The 16652-nt window shown below is 45.5% G+C and overlaps 1 protein-coding gene across 19 annotated transcripts in view; it reads right to left on the bottom strand.

The window, feature by feature from the left end:
* The window catches only part of LOC136169782 (CAAX prenyl protease 2), a 77657-nt gene extending 74387 nt beyond the window's left edge, over positions 1–3270 (bottom strand). For 12 of the 19 annotated variants that reach the window (XM_065937843.1, XM_065937835.1, XM_065937839.1 and 9 more), the window contains exons 1-2: positions 3133–3270; positions 473–614 (exon numbers count right to left, since the gene is read on the bottom strand). In XM_065937843.1, the coding sequence (XP_065793915.1) occupies positions 473–614; positions 3133–3162 (172 nt within the window). In that variant the 5' untranslated portion in view covers positions 3163–3270. Of the gene's footprint in view, positions 1–472; positions 615–3008 lie in introns of those variants that run through there. The other 7 variants (XM_065937844.1, XM_065937848.1, XM_065937851.1 and 4 more) reach the window with 4 other exon arrangements.
* Positions 3271–16652: the final 13382 nt, after the last annotated feature.

Raw genomic sequence — 16652 nt, 5'->3', positions numbered from 1 at the left:
AATAATAAGAGCCAAATGGAAGAAACATATATTTTCAAATTAACTGCAAATTAGGATTATCAAAGTATGCACCATTCATCATTTCTTTTCATTTTTCGGCTCTTTTCCAACCAGCAAAGGCTGGGTATGAAAGAGATAAAATTCAATGTAATGTAATTTAGTTGTGAAAAAGGAAGTTAAAACCAAGAGCAAGAGTTAGATGGTTTTTGAGTAATCTGAATTTAAACCAGTAAAATAAATAATCTTCTGATAAGTCATTCTACTCACCTTTCCTGTATGACAGATTTGTAAATCTATCACCAGATACCTATTTCATAATCATTTAAGTTTAATTATGGAACAATTTAAGTTTAATCATGGAACAATTCTGGAGCTGATAAAAGATAAAACACTAATTGAAATTTTTAAATAAAATATAACATAAAACATGACAAAACAGATTGAAATTAATATCTTTTCTTCCTCCACTTACTAGTTGTTACACAGTGAAGAGTATTTGCTTGGTGCTTAGAATTTAATGCTTCTATGGAAATCACTAGCTGTCCTTCTAGCAATGCTCCCTTTGATACTCCTGCTGTTTCACACCTCTGGTGAATTATTAAATATTTCAAAATCTGGAAAGGGCACAATTCAAAGAAACCACAATCCTCTTTAAATATCACGGTAATAATAAACTTGTATGATAGTTAATAATTCTCATTTCCAAAAAATAATATTCTTGCTTGCAAAATGTCAGATTTACACTTGTTAAGGAACAAAGCATTGTGTCTAAACAGAGGAAATAGCTAGGTGAGTGACATAAAAAGGAGACAGTGAAATTCAACACAATGTCCAAAACAGGAAATGAAGACAACAAATTGCTTTATTCAAAGGACAAATTCATCTGGAAATAATAAGTTGGAAAAATTAAGTGGGAGTTTGTTTTTCCTGTTTCTTTTTTTCTTTCCAAACAAAAGCCAACATGAAGATTATGAATAATAATGGCATCTGCTTGTGAATCTTTACTTTTCATTATATCAACATTTCCCAAGGTCAGAATACTAGTTAAGAGCACTGACTTTGGAAGCAGATACCAGGGTTTGAAACCCTGATGAGTCAAATACTAGCATGTGACCTTGTGCAAGTTACTTCTCTGTAACACTGCTTCCTCACTTATAAAAATGAGGACAAATCTACTACATATAGTGGCTGCCAAACGTAAGCAAAACAATATGTTCAAAAAATATGAACAAAAAATATGTTCAAAATACAGTGCCTGGCAGATAGTAAATGCTTAATAAATATTAGCTATTATTTCTAATAAAGTCATCTGCACACAATATTCTAACTTGAACAGGTCTCCAAGGTATCTTGGTAAAACATTCAATCTTGATAATTTTAAAATAAAATATATTGTATTTAATTTCCATGATTATTTATGAAAGTAGACTCTCACTTCCACATTGAGGTACCTGTAGCAAAAATTATTACCCCGCCCCCCCTTTTTTTTAAAGGCAGAAAGATCTCAGCATGAGAACATGGGAACTAAGATCCTAATTTGTACCAGTTTGTAAGGATGGTTTTCAGGCTTTTCTACAGTCTAACACTTTCCCTCACACATCCTCTGACTTACTGTGCTCCCTCTGTTCAGATTTTCCCGCAGTTTCTTTATCCATAATGAGAGAGCAGTTGGGAAAAGAACACTAGCCTGTGAGTCAGAAGCTCTGGGTTCTATCCTAGGCTCTGTTATCTGCAAAATCTAAACCTCCAACTTTCTTTGACAACAAAGGCGGCAGGAAGATTGGGAAAGCTCGAGGTGCCTTCAGGTCAACCTCTTGTAGACTATGGTTCTATTTAATCTGTCTCTGTGGTAAAGAATCTGCCTGCCAACGCAGGAGACCTGGGTTCCACCCCTGGGTCAGGAAGATCCCCTGAAGGAAGACATGGCAACCCACTTCAGTATTCTTGCCTGCGAAATTCCATGGACAGAGGAGCCTGGCCGGCCACAGTCCATAGACGGGTCGCAAGAGAGTCCGACATGACTCAGTGATTAAACAACAAACAATTAAGTACTAGCTAGTACTAGAGGTCTTCCCAATCTTCCTGCCTTCTTTGTTGTCAAAGAAAGTTGGAGGTTTAGATTTTACAGATGACAGAACCTAGGATAGAACCCAGAGCTTATGGGTTCTGCTTCGACGAAAAACTGACCCATTGGAAAAGACCCTGATGCTGGGAAAGAGCGAAGGCAGGAGAAGGGGACAACAGAGGATGAGATGGTTGGATGGCATCACCGACTCAATGAACATGAGTTTCAGCAAGCTCCGGGAGTTGGTGATGGACGGGGAGGCCTGGCGTGCTGCAGTCCATAGGTCGCAGAGTCGGACACGACTGAGCGATTGAACTGAATGACTAGTAATTAATCCGTCTACGGTTTACAGTTAACTACGAGGTCAGTAAAGAATTCAATCAGGTAAGGCTGTGAAAACTCTTGTCACGAATGAATGAAAGCGGCCACTCTGTGCTAGGTGTTCAGTCCCACCCTCCAGAGCATCTCAGGTCCATGGTGGTCTGAGCTGGGTGACTGAGGCGTCCGAACCTCAGGTTCTCATCACCCCGCTGTCCGGGCCCTGAGCCAGGAATCCCCTCCAAAACTCTGGTGACCCGCGGGCCTGACCCGGCTTTCCCTCGCCCCCACTTCAGCACAAGTTGGCCTCGAGTCCCCCCGACCCCGTCCCCCCTCATCCCCCCTCATCCCTGCTGTCCGTGCGCTCTCCCGGCACGGGCTGCCATCCGAGGTCGAACCCTAGCGTCCGCTGAGGTGTGGCAAACCCTTGAGCTTCCTGAGTAGCTTTCTTAGGCGTCGGGGGGGGACACCCGCGCTCAGGGGACGACCATGCCCCTCCCCACACACACTGACTAAATACTTCTGAGCGCCCCCCGGGTTTGACTGTCCAGGCGCTCCTACGCCTCGCGTCTCATCTGCTCCTCACAACCCCGAGAGGGACAGGCTGACTTGAACCGAATCCTACCATTCCCGAACCTTCCTTCTCCCTCAGGCAACGCCAGACCCCTCTGCCCAAACTTCTCGGCCTCCTCACAAGACCCGTCTCCTCAGAGTGTCCTCCTTCGCTTTCTCTCCCTTCCCGACATCACCTCGCAAACTGCCACCGCCGGCCCCTCCATTCCGCACCGGGAGCAGCAACCACGCCCAGTGGCGGGGCGCCCGCGGGGGTTACGACCTCCGCCCGCGCCAGCGCCCACGCCCACGCCCTCGTCTGGCCGCCCGACGCCGTCCCTTCCCCTTCCCCCGCCCCCGCGCGCGCGCGCCCCACCCACCGGCCCGCCGCGCCTGCGCACTCGGCGCCCCTCCCCCTCCCAGACGCGGAGCGCCGCCGGGACCTGCCTGGTGTGGCCCGGAGGGCCCCGTAGTGGCGGCGGCCCGTGGGCGGATCGCTGGGCGCTCGGCGGCGATGGGGAGAGCCCGCGGGTGGCAGCCGAGGCTGTGGGCGAGCAGGAATGAGGCCAGGCCACGACTCCTCCTTCCTCCCGAAAGAACTTTCCCACGGTCCCGCCGCGAGGTGCAGCCCTCAGCCCTTGGCCTCTCGCCTGGAGAGGGGCTGAAGTGCCGGATGCGGGATTCCCAAGCCGGTGCCTGACCTCGGAACAGCCTCACCTCCTGGAGGGGCTGCTCCAGGTACCCCAAGCCAGCCTCTGGTTCCCAGACTTTAGCAAATAAAATAGTTACATGTTAATTTCAGGTTTTAAAAATATTTTAATCATACCTGTATCCTATGCAACATTTGGGACATATATGTACTAAAAAAAAAAAAAAAAATTGGTTCATCTGAAATTCAAAACTGGACTTTTGAAATTCAAGACTTGTATTTTATCAGGCAACCTGTCCCGAGCAGGTCCCCATCTTAATCCCCGGGTGCCCAGCCAGCGATAGTCAGGATCTGGAAAGGAACAAGCCCCCCGCGTTTGTGCATTAAATATGCCAATGACAGGACCAGGGTTTCTTAGTCTCTGGTTCACAGGAGAAGCTCCGGGAGAGCATTCCCAGCTGATGGGAAAGAAGGTAGTCCTCCAGACTTTGGCTGGTGAGCTCAGGGCTGGTCAGGGAGGGGCAGGTAAGAGGGGCTTGAGCCCAAACTGATAATTTGGCAGCTGGTTCCTCAGGCATCCAAAAGAAAACTAGTGAGAGAGAGTCCTGCCTGGCAGAGTTGCCCAAGGAGGAGGGTGGGGCAGGGTGTTGGCTGCTTTCCTTCAGGGAAAATTCTTCCACCCCAGCTCCAAGAAGCCAGGACTGGGCAAAACAGGCAGGGGAGCTGGCAGAGTGCCTGTTCCCGAACACAGCTTTGGTGCTGCTCCAGAGTATATGTGTACTGAGACCTGGATCATAGCCTTTTTCGTCTTTGTGTAGTGCTGTGGACCACCCTCCCCACCTCTGTTGCTCACAGGTAGACCTACTGGAGAAAAATGGCTTTTATTATATTTATGGGAAGTTCATCATAATACCATCTGGGACCTGCTAAGATAGCTGACATTTGGGAAACCATTGGCGCCTTCCTCTCCCTCACTCTCTTCCCTCTCAGGTGTCCGCTTTAGGAAGGTGATTGCAAGGGGAAGGGAGCTAAGACTGAATGACTGACAGCCTCTTGTCAGGTAGCACTGACTCTTTACATACTTTTTTTTTTTTTTAACTCTCACAAGTACCTTGTGCGATCGTTGATGAGTGAGAAACCAAGATGCTGAAGATGTCGTTGATGAGTGAGAAACCAAGATGCTGAAGATGGCTATTTAAAATATTTCCTATGGCAAGTGCTGGCTCAGCAGAAAATGCCCCACCTTGAGAATGACACTGGGATTCTCAGGAAGGGTGGAGAAACAGTGCCAGTGTAGAAGTACTTCAGATGAGTTGGTCTTCAAGCCCTTGTCCTTGGAGTGAACTTCAGGGATGAACAGGCACTGGGACATCCAACATCATCCTAGAGTTAACGAATGCCTAACAGAGATAGCCAGGGATCAGACATAGGCAGAAGTGATAAAGGGAGCCTGTGATCTGAGGGCCTGCCATCAGGATCGCCACCATATAAACCATTGTAGTCAGCAACGTTTGATGGGGACTTGATGTGCTAAGTGGCCTTCACCTTTCGTTTATCTTAAGTAGTCCTCCCAACCTTCTAAGGGAGGTATTGTTATCGTTGTTTTACGAATCATGAAACTGAGGTTCCAAGAGGAGGTTGTATGACACTGAGTTTGTAAATGGCAGAGCCAGAATCTGAAATAATAACCTCTTTATTTATTCGCTGCATTGGGTCTTAGTTGCATCATCCATGGCATGTGGAATCTTAGCTCCCCAACCAGGGATTGCACCTGCATCCCCTGCATTGCAGAGCAGATTCTTAACCACCGGACCACCAGGGAAGCCCCTGAAATAAAAATCTCTTAACCACTCCTTCCACTTTCCTACAGCTATGCAGTGCATCTCCCACATGGATGTGACCTGCCTGTTTGCCTCAGGGTTCCGCAGCATAGGGACATCAACGTGACCAGGAGAAACCAACTCCTCCATGCAAAAGCTAAGACAATGACCTCAGATACATTCACCTCCCTACAAACTAAGACTTGAATGAGCCACAGCTTCACCCTTATTTCACCCGTGAGTGTGTGCCCCCATTCTGTTTGGGGTCTAGAACCTTACATACTACTGGAGTGACTCCACATTATTAAAACTGTATTTACTCAGAGCCCATCCTCAAAGTAGTGGAGTGTTAGAGCCAGAAAGGATTGTAGAGGTTATCAGTGATACCCTCTGAAAAAATTGAGGCCCAAAGAAATGAAATGATCTGTGTGAGGTTAAGTTCATTTTAGTCAATCAGGTCAACGAAAGAGCTTTTGGATGCTGCTCTGAACATGTTCAAAGTCTTATGAGCAATGTCTTCAGGGGGTCAGTTCTCCCCAGTCCTTAGTTGTTGTCTTTAAGTGACTAAGTTGTGTCCAACTCTTTGCAAACCCATGGCCTGCAGCACACCAGGCTCCTCTGTCCTTCACCATCTCCTGGAGTTTGCTCAAATTCATGTCCATTGAGTAGGTGATGCCATCCAACCATCTCATCTTCTGCCCACCCCTCTTCTTTTGGCTTCAGTCTTCCCCAGCATCAGGGTCTTTTCCAATGAGTCAGCTCTTTGCATCAGATGACCAAAGTATTGGTCCTTTCAATGAATATTCAGGATTGATTTCCTTTAGGATTGACTGATTTGATCTCCTTGCAGTTCAAGGGACTCTCAAGAGTCTTCGTCAGCACCACAACTTGAAAGCATCGATTCTTCAGCACTCAGCCTTCTTTATGGTCCAACAACAACCAGTCCTTAGACTTAGTGGCATATTGACTGCCTGCATTCATCTACTCACCTCAGGATTTGGATCACTGGTGAATCCCCACTTTACACATGCTGTTTATTCTGAGAAGCAAGCCCCAGTCTGGCCAAAGAGACCCCATCTGAAGAGCCCTGGAATGATTCTGACCCAAACCCAAGGGTTTGAGTAGAACCAGAACATCCTAGGAAATGCTACAAGGTGAACAGTGATATTTCAGGAACCGTGGAGCTGCCTTTCCCATTTGAGTGTGCCCTCTCTGGGTATATCATTCCTGGATACTTAGGAACTAACTTGTTCCCACCCTCTTGGATAGCATCACCAACTCAATGGACATGAGTCTGAGCAAACTCCAGGAGATAGCAAAGGACAGGGAAGGCTCGCGTGCTGAAGTCCACAGGGTCGCAAAGAATCGGATGTGACTTATGGACTGAACAGCAACCACCTTGTTCCCAGTCTCCCCTAGAGCGTTCAAAGGCCCTGAAGGAATGACCCTGGGCACTTAAGTGCAAAATATCCCTGAGGTCCTCTTTCTCAGGCTGTTGCAAAACTAAACCCCCTTGAGCAGTTTCTTTCCCCCAGGGAGATGGTTAAGAGAGCCTGTTTCTCATGCAGGCAATAGAGAAGGGTTAACTGCTCTCGGGTCCTGAGTCAAGTCTGTGCCCCACCAGTTCCCATAACCGGGTTTCCTGAAGTGGAGCAGGTCCCAGGTGCCTCTCCACTAATCACTTCCTTGGAAATGGGGCCAGGAAGCTCAGATTAGTTCATCCCTTCACCTTCTTGAGGCCTTCTCCACCCGGAGCACAGAATCTGGGGCAGCTTCACGACTCACCTCCCTCTGCTTCCCTCTCAGGGGTCACACAGGGATGTTCTTGCAGAGGCAAGTTAGGTTATGGAGGGCACTGGAGGCCATAGGCGTGCTGACTTTTGTGCCAATTTTTGGACTACAGCAAAGGAAAGATTCTCCCCCCAAGACGGTATCAGTGTTTGTAAAACTAGAGTATTTCTTCACCCCCACCCCTATGTTTTCTTCCTCTCCTTCTTAGAATGACTGACTGTGATACTAGGTAGCTTCCTGCTTTTCCTGGCTGACAATCACCCTTTGCACTGATTTCTCATTTACTAGTAGCAGCTTTTGTGGCCAGCCCAGGAGGTAGCATTCCTTTCCTGTTAGTGTCCACTTTCTCCACTTCCTAGGTAACCAATGAAATCTGTGTCACAAAGTAGTTCTCCTCTCGTGACTGGCTTTTTACCTTCTCTCTAGGCAGGGCTGCCTTTGTCCTGCCAGCTGGTGTCCTCCACAAGGGAAGTAGTCTTTGTATAACAGAAGACTTGGGAATGGAAACAGCTGTGTGATCTGGTCACGTATGGCCAAAGTAAACTTGTTGGTTCAAAGGCCAGATGATCAGCTTTATTTGAAAGACATGTAGGTTGACTGGGTCAAAGATTCTTCTTCTAGGTGCTTCATTAAAGGAGGACACTGATTCCATATGTTCAGTCTTGGTTTAGTTGTATGATCACAGTTGTTGTTCAGTTGCTCAGTCATGTTCGACTCTTTGCAACCCCATGGACTGCACATCTGTACATGACTACTGCAAAAACGACAGCTTTGACTATATGGCCCTTTGTCAGCAAAGTGACATCTCTGCTTTTTAATATGCTGTCTAGGTTGGTCATAGCTTTTCTTCCAAGGAGCAAGTGTCTTTTAATTTCATGGCTGTAGTCCCCATCTGCAGTGAGTTTGGAGCCCAAGAAAATAAAGTCTGTCGCTGTTTCCATTTTTGCCACATATGTTGCCATGAAGTGATGGGACCAGATGCCACGATCTTAATTTTTTGAATGTTGAGTTTTCAGCCAGCTTTTTCACTGTCCTCATTCACCTTCATCAAGAGGCTCTTTAGTTTCTCTTCACTTTCTGCCATAACAGTGGTATCATCTGCCTACCCGAGGCTATTGCTATTTCTCCTGGCAATCTTGGTTCCAGCTTGTGCTTCATCCAGCCCAGCATTTCACATAATGTTCTCTGTATATAAGTTAAATAAACAGGGTGATAATGTACAGCCTTGATATACTCCTTTCCTGATTTTGAACCAGTCCATTGTTTTATGTCTGGTTCTACCTGTTGCTTCTTGACCTGCATACAGATTTCTCAAGAGCCAGGTAAGATGGTCTGGTATTCCCATCTCTTTAAGAATTTTTCATTGTTTGTTGTGATCCACACAGTCAAAGGCTTTAACATAGTAAATGAAATAGAAGTAGATGCTTTTCTGGAATTCTCTTGCTTTTTCTATGATCCAACAGATGTTGGCAGTTTGATCTCTGGTTCCTCTGCCTTTTCCAAGCTCAGCTTGTACATCTAGATACACTCAGTTCACACACTGCTGAAGCCTAGCTTGAAGGATTTTGAGCATAACCTTGTGGACATGTGAAATGAGCACAATTTTATGATAGTTTGAACATTCTTTGGCATCGCCCTTCTTTGGGATTGGAATGAAAACTGATCTTTTCCAGTCCTGTGACCACTGCTGAGTTTGGTAAATTTATTGACCTATTGAATGTAGCACTTTAACAGCATGATCTTTTAGGATTTGAAATAGCTCAGCTGGAATTACATCACCTCTACTAGTTTTGTTGCTAGGTGGCTCAGTTGGTAAAGCAGTCGCCTGCCAGTGCAAGAGACAGGGGTTCAATCCCTGGGTCAGGAAGATCCCCTGGAGAAGGAAATGGCAACCCACTCTGGTGTTCTTGCCTGGGAAATCCTGTGGACAGAGGAGCCTGGCGGGCTACAGTCCTATGGGGATCACGAGTCGGACACGACTTGGCGGCTGAACAACAGTGCTTAAGGCCCTCTGGACTTCACACGCCAGGATGTCTGGCTCTAGGTGACTGACTACACCAACGTGATCATCCAGGTCATTAAGACGTTTTTGTACAGTTCTTCTGTGTATTCTTGCCACCTCTTCTTAATCTCCTCTGCTTCTGTGAGGTGCTTGCCATTTCTGTCCTTTGTTGTGCATATTTTTGCATCAGATATTCTCTTGGCATCTCCAGTTTTCTTGAGGATCTCTCTAGTCTTTACCATTCTATTGTCTTCCTCTATTTCTTTGCATTGTTCACTTAAGAAGGTTGATTACAGTACTCTGAAGTATTTTTCCAGGAATGGTGCTATACAAAGTCTTCAAAGCTAGTAATATGGAAACTTGATTGAGCTTATTTTTCACTGAGCCCCAAAGCTGACTTGATTTTCACCCTTTCTAGCTTTAAGACCACTTCTATCTTCTGTTTCCCCAACTCTCATTCTCACAGCTGAGAAGAAGCTGTGGGATCAAAAATCAAAAACATCAGAATGTCTTCATTCTTTTCCCATTTTACCACTTACTTTAGGTGTTATGTTCTAGTTTTCCACAACTAAAATAGGAAAATTCTCCCAGGAATATGATTAAAATAGCATCTGTGAAACAATTTGGGGGCTTCCCAGGTGGCGCCAGTGGTAAAGAATCCACCTGCCAGTGCAGGAAACACAAGAGTCTCGGGTTCGATCCCTGGGTCAGGAAGATCCCCTGGAGTAGGAAATGGCAACCTACTCCAGTATTCTTGACTGGAAAATTCCATGGACAGAGAAGCCTGGCGGGCTACAGTCCATAGGGCCACAGAGAATCAGACATGACTGAACCACTGAACAGTAAGCATCAGTGAAACAATTTGAGAGTTTCAAAATCTTTAAATTAGAAGAAATCTCAGAAGTCATTTAATCTCGTACTTCCAAACCAGAGGAGCAATATTTTTTTCCAGCTCACTTCCTTTATCTCCACCCCTCCTCCCAAATAGCCTCTCTCTACCTCCTTCCTCAACCTATTCCTGGTATTCAAGGCAGAGAGTCGATCTATTAATAGTTGCATATTTTAAGTGTTTAGGATTAGGAAACACCTCCCTAATATCATGCAATAGTCATTCCAACTGTCCTGACAAGTTAATATCTAGTTTTTACTTGAAATGTTGAATTTACTTGAACAGATGAATTTACATGAATTGCTGGAAATATGCCACCTCAGAGACAATCCATTCGGGTTTTGGACAGCAGTGGTTTAGTAGAGTTTTCCTATATATTGAAATGAAATCTGCCCTGCTGTGTCTTCCATCCATTGTTCCCAGCTTTGCCCTTTGAAATCACTGAGAATTCATCTAATCCTTTTATAAAGGGTAGAGAGAAATACCCACGACTGTTATTGTTAACTTGTCATAGTGGTTCAGACCTGCCCTGAGTGATTGTATACTACAGATGTCCTTTGCCTTATACACTGTGTTCCTCAAATGTATAAAGTCTGTTTTGTGTGAATCGAATCATTTTAAACATACTGGGACAGGGTTGGGGGGAGGAACAGAGAGAGTCGCACTGACATATATACACTACCGTGTGTAAAATGGATCGTTAGTGGGTACCTGCTCTGTAGCACAGGGGATTCAGCTCAGTGCCCTGCGATGACCTAGTGAATGGGATGAGGAGGGGTGGGAGGGAGGCTCAAGAGGGAAGAGATATATGTGTACGTGTGGCTGATTCACTTTGTTATACCGCAGAAACTAACACGACATTGTAAAGTAATTAGACTCCAATAAAAATAAAAATATTTTTTAAATGTTAAAAAGATAAACATACTGGGAAATGGACTGCCTGAAAGAAATCCTATCAGTTCTTTCATTAACTGAAGAATCCTTTTGTAATGCAAACACCCCCCATTTCACCTTTTTTGCAAATCTAGATTTTCATACATTATGTTTTACTTAAGGCAAGATTTGCCTACATACAAAGCAAGTAAAATAATGATCTCAGCAATAGCTAACATTTATTAAGTCCTTATCTGGCACCAGCTATCACGAACCTGACATGCATTGTTTAATTTCTCACCACAATTTCACTTACAGGTATCCCCTATTTTCAGGGGAATCTAGGCTTAGAGAAATTAAATTACTTGTCCAAGGTCACACAATTAGAAAGTGATGGCCTAGAATTTCAACAAGGTCTCAAGACTCCAGGACCTTGTGTCCTAATCACCAGAAAGTTTCAGATGGCAAGAAGAGTTGAACTGACTAGTTCCTAGATATCTGCCACAGCACAGGTAAATCAGGCTACAATATAGAAAACTAACCTGAGATCTATAACTTCAAAGATGGATGCAGAATCTACCCTTTCTGAGTCTGGCACTGTCAGTTTCCCAGCACAACTCACATTTTCCAGTGCAATTTGCTCAAGGAACCCCAAAGATATCCCTTCAGTTATTAGCACTAAGCAAATGCTGCAAATTTTATTTCAGGTATACGGGTATCATCAGACTTTTTTTTCACCATGTATTACCAGGGGGTTGTGGCATAAGCTTTTTAGAAGAAAAAGGTAGTTTGTTATTGACAAGTAAGTGTTTCCCAGGTGGCTCAGTGATAAAGAATCTGCCTGGCAGTGCAGAAAACATAGGAGACTCGAGTTTGATCCCTGGGTTGGGAAGATTCCCTGGAGGAGGAAGATTCCCTGGAAGAAATCCCTGCCCCAGTATTCTTGCCTGGAAGATCCCATGGACAGAGGAGCCCGGAAGACTACAGTCCATGGGGTTGCAAAGAGTCAAACATGACTGGGTACTCACGCACCATATATACTGACAGATAAGATAAAAAATATTGAGAATCATGGTTGATCCCAGCCTGTTCCTAGGTGAGCTGGAATCATTCAAATGTGTTTTTAGGCCCAGTTTTTAATGGTGCTTACGTTTGCAAGTTAAAAATAGTTTGGGATGGATGGTCCATAAATAAGTACTGTTTTGAATCCAAACTGGACAAAGATAAATGGATGTAATATTTCTGTGTCCTCAAATCAGGTCCAATTTCTCCAGTTTAGTCAGCAGCAGCGTGCCCTTAGGGCATTGCTCAGCTCAGAGCACATCCTGGAGGCTCCTGGAACCCCAGACTTTTCCACACTGTATAACGGAGCTCCAGGTAGGGCTCCACGCCCCTCCTCTACCCACAACCATCAGATGCCCTATTTGACTTGATCTTGGTTCATCGGCAGACTTTTGCTTTCAACTACATGATCTTTGCAAATGATGTCTGAATTGGTATTACAACTCTGAGTTGGCCTCCTCGTAGTCTTGAGAAATCAGGTCATTCCTTGGAAGCTGCTGGAGCTCCCCTCACAGGCCCACCATTCTGACATTTCCTGGTACAGCAGGCTTGTTTACAACCTCAGGTCACAGACTTAGGTGAGGAAATACATAATTTTCTTGATTTCTCAACCTGGCTCTTCGGCCTCCATTTCTACTAAAGACAGATAAATAATAAACCATGCCAATTCAAGACAACTCAATCATTTCAACTTTTAAACTCAGTCTCTTAGGATTCTCCTCCCAGTCTTTTTCTCACGGTGTTCTGTGTTGAGGTTTCTGTATTATTCTGATACCAGGGGAGGGGCTTCAAGGTCAAGTGTCATCTTCTGCCTCTCTTGCCTAACTGCCAACTTGGTTTTAGCCATTGGGCACTGCGGCTACTGCAGAGTTACTGTTCTCTGGCAGGTGGAAGCTACGGTCTTGGTGTAAACAGAAAGCAGTGATTGCTTCATAGGAAGTTCCATGGCTCCCACTTCAGCTCTTTCTGGTACATCTGAGCCCCCAGTGGGTCCCTGAGTTGGGTCACATACACCTCAGCCTCTACCACCGTGGGGTTCTCGCCACCCACCCCCCCACAGCAGTCCCCGAAGGCACCCAGTTCTCAGCTGGCTCCCACACGCCTCTCAGGGGCTGGGCACCAAGGAACTTTCCCGAGTCCCTGCAAAGTCAGGGAGCCAAGAAGACTTGGGCTTAGGGGATGAGAAGGCTGGGGGTGGTGAGGAGATGAAGCTGATGTCAGGCCTACTTTGCCTACACAGGTGACGATGCCACTTCTACTCTGTGGCAATTGCTCTTGTTAGCACAGGGGCTTAGATTTTATTTATTCTTGGCCGTGCTAGGTCTTGGCTGCTGTGAAGGGCTTTTCTCTAGCTGCGCTGAGTGGGGGCCACTCTCTAGTTGCGATGCTCAGGCGTCTCATTGCAGTGGCTTCCCTTGTTGCAGAGCATGGGCTGTCCGGTGCGAGGACTTCAGTAGTTGCAGCACATGGGCTCAATGAGTTGCGGTTTCCCGGCTCTCGAGCACAGGCTCAATAGTTGCGGCAACCGGGCTTGGTTGCCTCAAGGCATGTGGGATCTTCCCCAATCAGGGATCGAGCCCGTGTCTTGCATTGGCAGGCAGATTCTTGACCACTGAGCCACCGGGGAAGCCCCAGCACCGGGTGCTTTGAAAGGCTGTGTCTTCTCAGAGTTCCAGTAATGAAGTGGATTATGAGCCTCTTCCATCCCCTGTTGTTTGATGGTGGGAACAGAAAACAAAGTCCCACAGTTGCATCTGAACTCTCTTGTTCTCCTTTCCCAATTCCCAATCTGTTTCAGTTTTGCTCCAAGCTCAAAAAGGATTATATCTTCTGTGTGGAAGGAAAATTCACATGTGCTTTCCAATTAGACAGTTGATGGCATAAACTCCAAACTTTAGGTTCGTTGGGTTCTGTCTCTTGAGATTTAAGAGGAAGAAAAAAAACCGAAAAAGAAAAAAGAAATCCCTGTCAAGAATCTGGTTATCACAATGTTTTTAAAAGACTGTAGCTTTCAAAAACATCTTCTCTGCAACAGATTTGAAAAGATCTAATTAAGAGTCAAAAACCAAGACTTTCATCTTCTGTATCATTCTGCAGAGGACAGTACCCGGAAAGCAGTTGCTGTTACTTAAGTGATGGGAGATAGATCAGGGGTAAAAGACATTAAAAACACATTGTTTGGTATGAAAACATCTTAGTTGCTTCTGTTTACAATAAGGAATCACCTTCTCCCTCAAGGTCTTTTCTGTTATTCACTAATTTATTGCACAGATATCTACATGTCTGCTCTGCTGGGGATACAACTAAGAATTGGACTTCCAGTGGCTAAGACTCCATGCTTCCACTACAGAAGGTGTTGGTTCAATCCCTGGTCAGGGAACTAAGATCCCGCATGCCGCCACAAGCTATGGGCAGTGAGAGGTCAGTGATGCTAGAAGGGCCCTGCCCCAGATTTGGAGCCCAGGAACGGCCTTGTGTAGGAAGAACAGCAGGAACTTTAGGCTTTATCCCAAAGATGTTGGGGAGCCATTGAAGGGCTTTCAGCAAAGTGATCTGTCAGACTGTTGTGTTAAAAAAAAAAAAAAGCCACTCTAGGGATTTCCCTGGTGCCTCAGTGGTGAAGAATCTGCCTGCCAATGCAGGAGACATGAGTTCTATCCCTGGTTCAGGAAGATCCCACTTGCCACAGAGCAACTAAACCACCGCACCATAACTATGTAGCCTGTACCCTAGAGCCCAGAAGCTGCAACTACTGAAGCCCTTGGGCCCCAGAGTCCATGCTCAGCAGCAAGAGAAGCCACTGCAATAAGAAGCTTGCACATCACAACTAGAGAGTAGCCCCTGTTCTCTGCAACTAGAGAAAAGCACACAGGCAGCCAAGAAGACCCAGCAGAGCCAAAAATAAATAAATAAGGGGAAAAAATTTAAAGACCATGCTAGCTGCAGCATGGTAGATGAAATGGCCCAGGAAGAATGAGGAAAGGGCCCAGAACAAAACACCATCACCAACAATAACAACAAAATTATCTGACAAACAGAAAGGAACTCACAAAAGAAACAAAGGAGGGACCACAAGGGTTGAAGGAAAAGCAGGAAAGGGTGGCAACCCTAAACCGGAGGAAGAACACTTCAAAAAGCAGGTACAATTAGAGTCCAGTGCTGCCAAGAGAAATAGTAAGATAGCAATTGGAAGTTGACACTGTATTTAACAGTAGGATTATTGACAACCTGGTTGAAAGCAGCTTTAGAGGAGCAGAAGTTATGTCTATATTAGATTAAATCAGTTGCACCAATACTTATCTGTCCCCTGCACTTATTGTCTGTCCCTACACTAATTTCTTCCAAATGCACATCTTCAGTCTAGACCTCCTCTTTGAGCTCCACACCCAGATACAGTTGATGACTCAATATCTCCAAGACCAGCACTCTCTTCACCCAAACCTCATCTCAGCAAATGGTACCTCCCTCCCTTCCTCCAGTTGCACAGTCCATCCATAGCAAACCTTTTTTCCTTGCCACCGCCCCTGTGTCTAACCCATCACCCCATCTTGTCAATCCTTTATACCTATGTGTTCCTCTATCTCCATTGCCAAGTTCAGGCTACCATCTTCTCTCTCAGCTGAACCACGGTGGTAGGCTTCTAACCGGATCTCACATCAAATTGAATACCCCCTCCAAGGTGTTCCCCACACAGCAGCTGGGATAATCTTAAAAAAAAAAAATAATTTAAAGCTGCCGTGTCTTAGTTGGAGCACCTGGGATCTTCGATCTTTGATGGGGCATGTGGGATCTAGTTCCCTGACCAGGGATTGAACCTGGGCCCCCCTGCAATGGGAATGCAGAGTCTTGGCCACTGGATCACCAGGAAAGTCCCCTGGAGTAATCTTTTAAAAATACAAAGTTGATCACTTCACTTCCTTGTTTCAAATCCTTCAGTAACTGCCAGGATTCTAAAGGTAGAAACCAAATTCTTTCAATGACCTCATAAGCCCTGTGTGGTCTAACCGTTGCCTCTCCTCCCAGTCACAATTCACCACATGCTTCCTCTGTTTTCCCTCCACTGGACTTCTCTCTGCTTCTCACATGCACCACGCAGCCTGCAGCATCAGGCCAGCTGTCCACACACTCTGTGTCACTGTAGCCAAGACATTGGGCAAGGCGCTGCATCTCTCAATGCTTCCATTTCCAGTTCTGTAAACTGGGGTTAATACGTACCTCCAGATTTGTTACAGAATTAAATAAAATGTTATGCATAAAGAATACAAACAGGGAACTCCCTGGCGGTCCAATGTTAGGACTCTACCCATTCACTGTCAGAGCCCCAGGTTTGATACCTGGTCAGGGAACTAAGATCCCACAAGCAAACCACTTTGGCATGGCCAAATAAATGAATATAGAAATATAGTCCCCAATTAACATTGGTAGCTGCTAATATTATTCCCTATTCTCTGCCGGGTTAACATTTCTCATATTTCAGATTTCAGCTCAAATTATTTGAGGGACATCTCCCTTGACCCCCCCACCCCCCCCAACTCCCTAACCATGCTATGATTCTTAAATTCTCACAGAGCATCCTGAACTTTTCATTCATTCTACAGTTCTTTGTTTTTATATATCTGAGGGTTATTTTA

Source organism: Muntiacus reevesi, chromosome 5 (assembly GCF_963930625.1).
Source record: "Muntiacus reevesi chromosome 5, mMunRee1.1, whole genome shotgun sequence".
In the NCBI taxonomy this organism is placed as follows: Eukaryota; Metazoa; Chordata; class Mammalia; order Artiodactyla; family Cervidae; genus Muntiacus; species Muntiacus reevesi.
The sequence above is the reverse complement of the archived record's forward strand: the minus strand, read 5'-3'. Positions and strand labels throughout refer to the sequence as shown.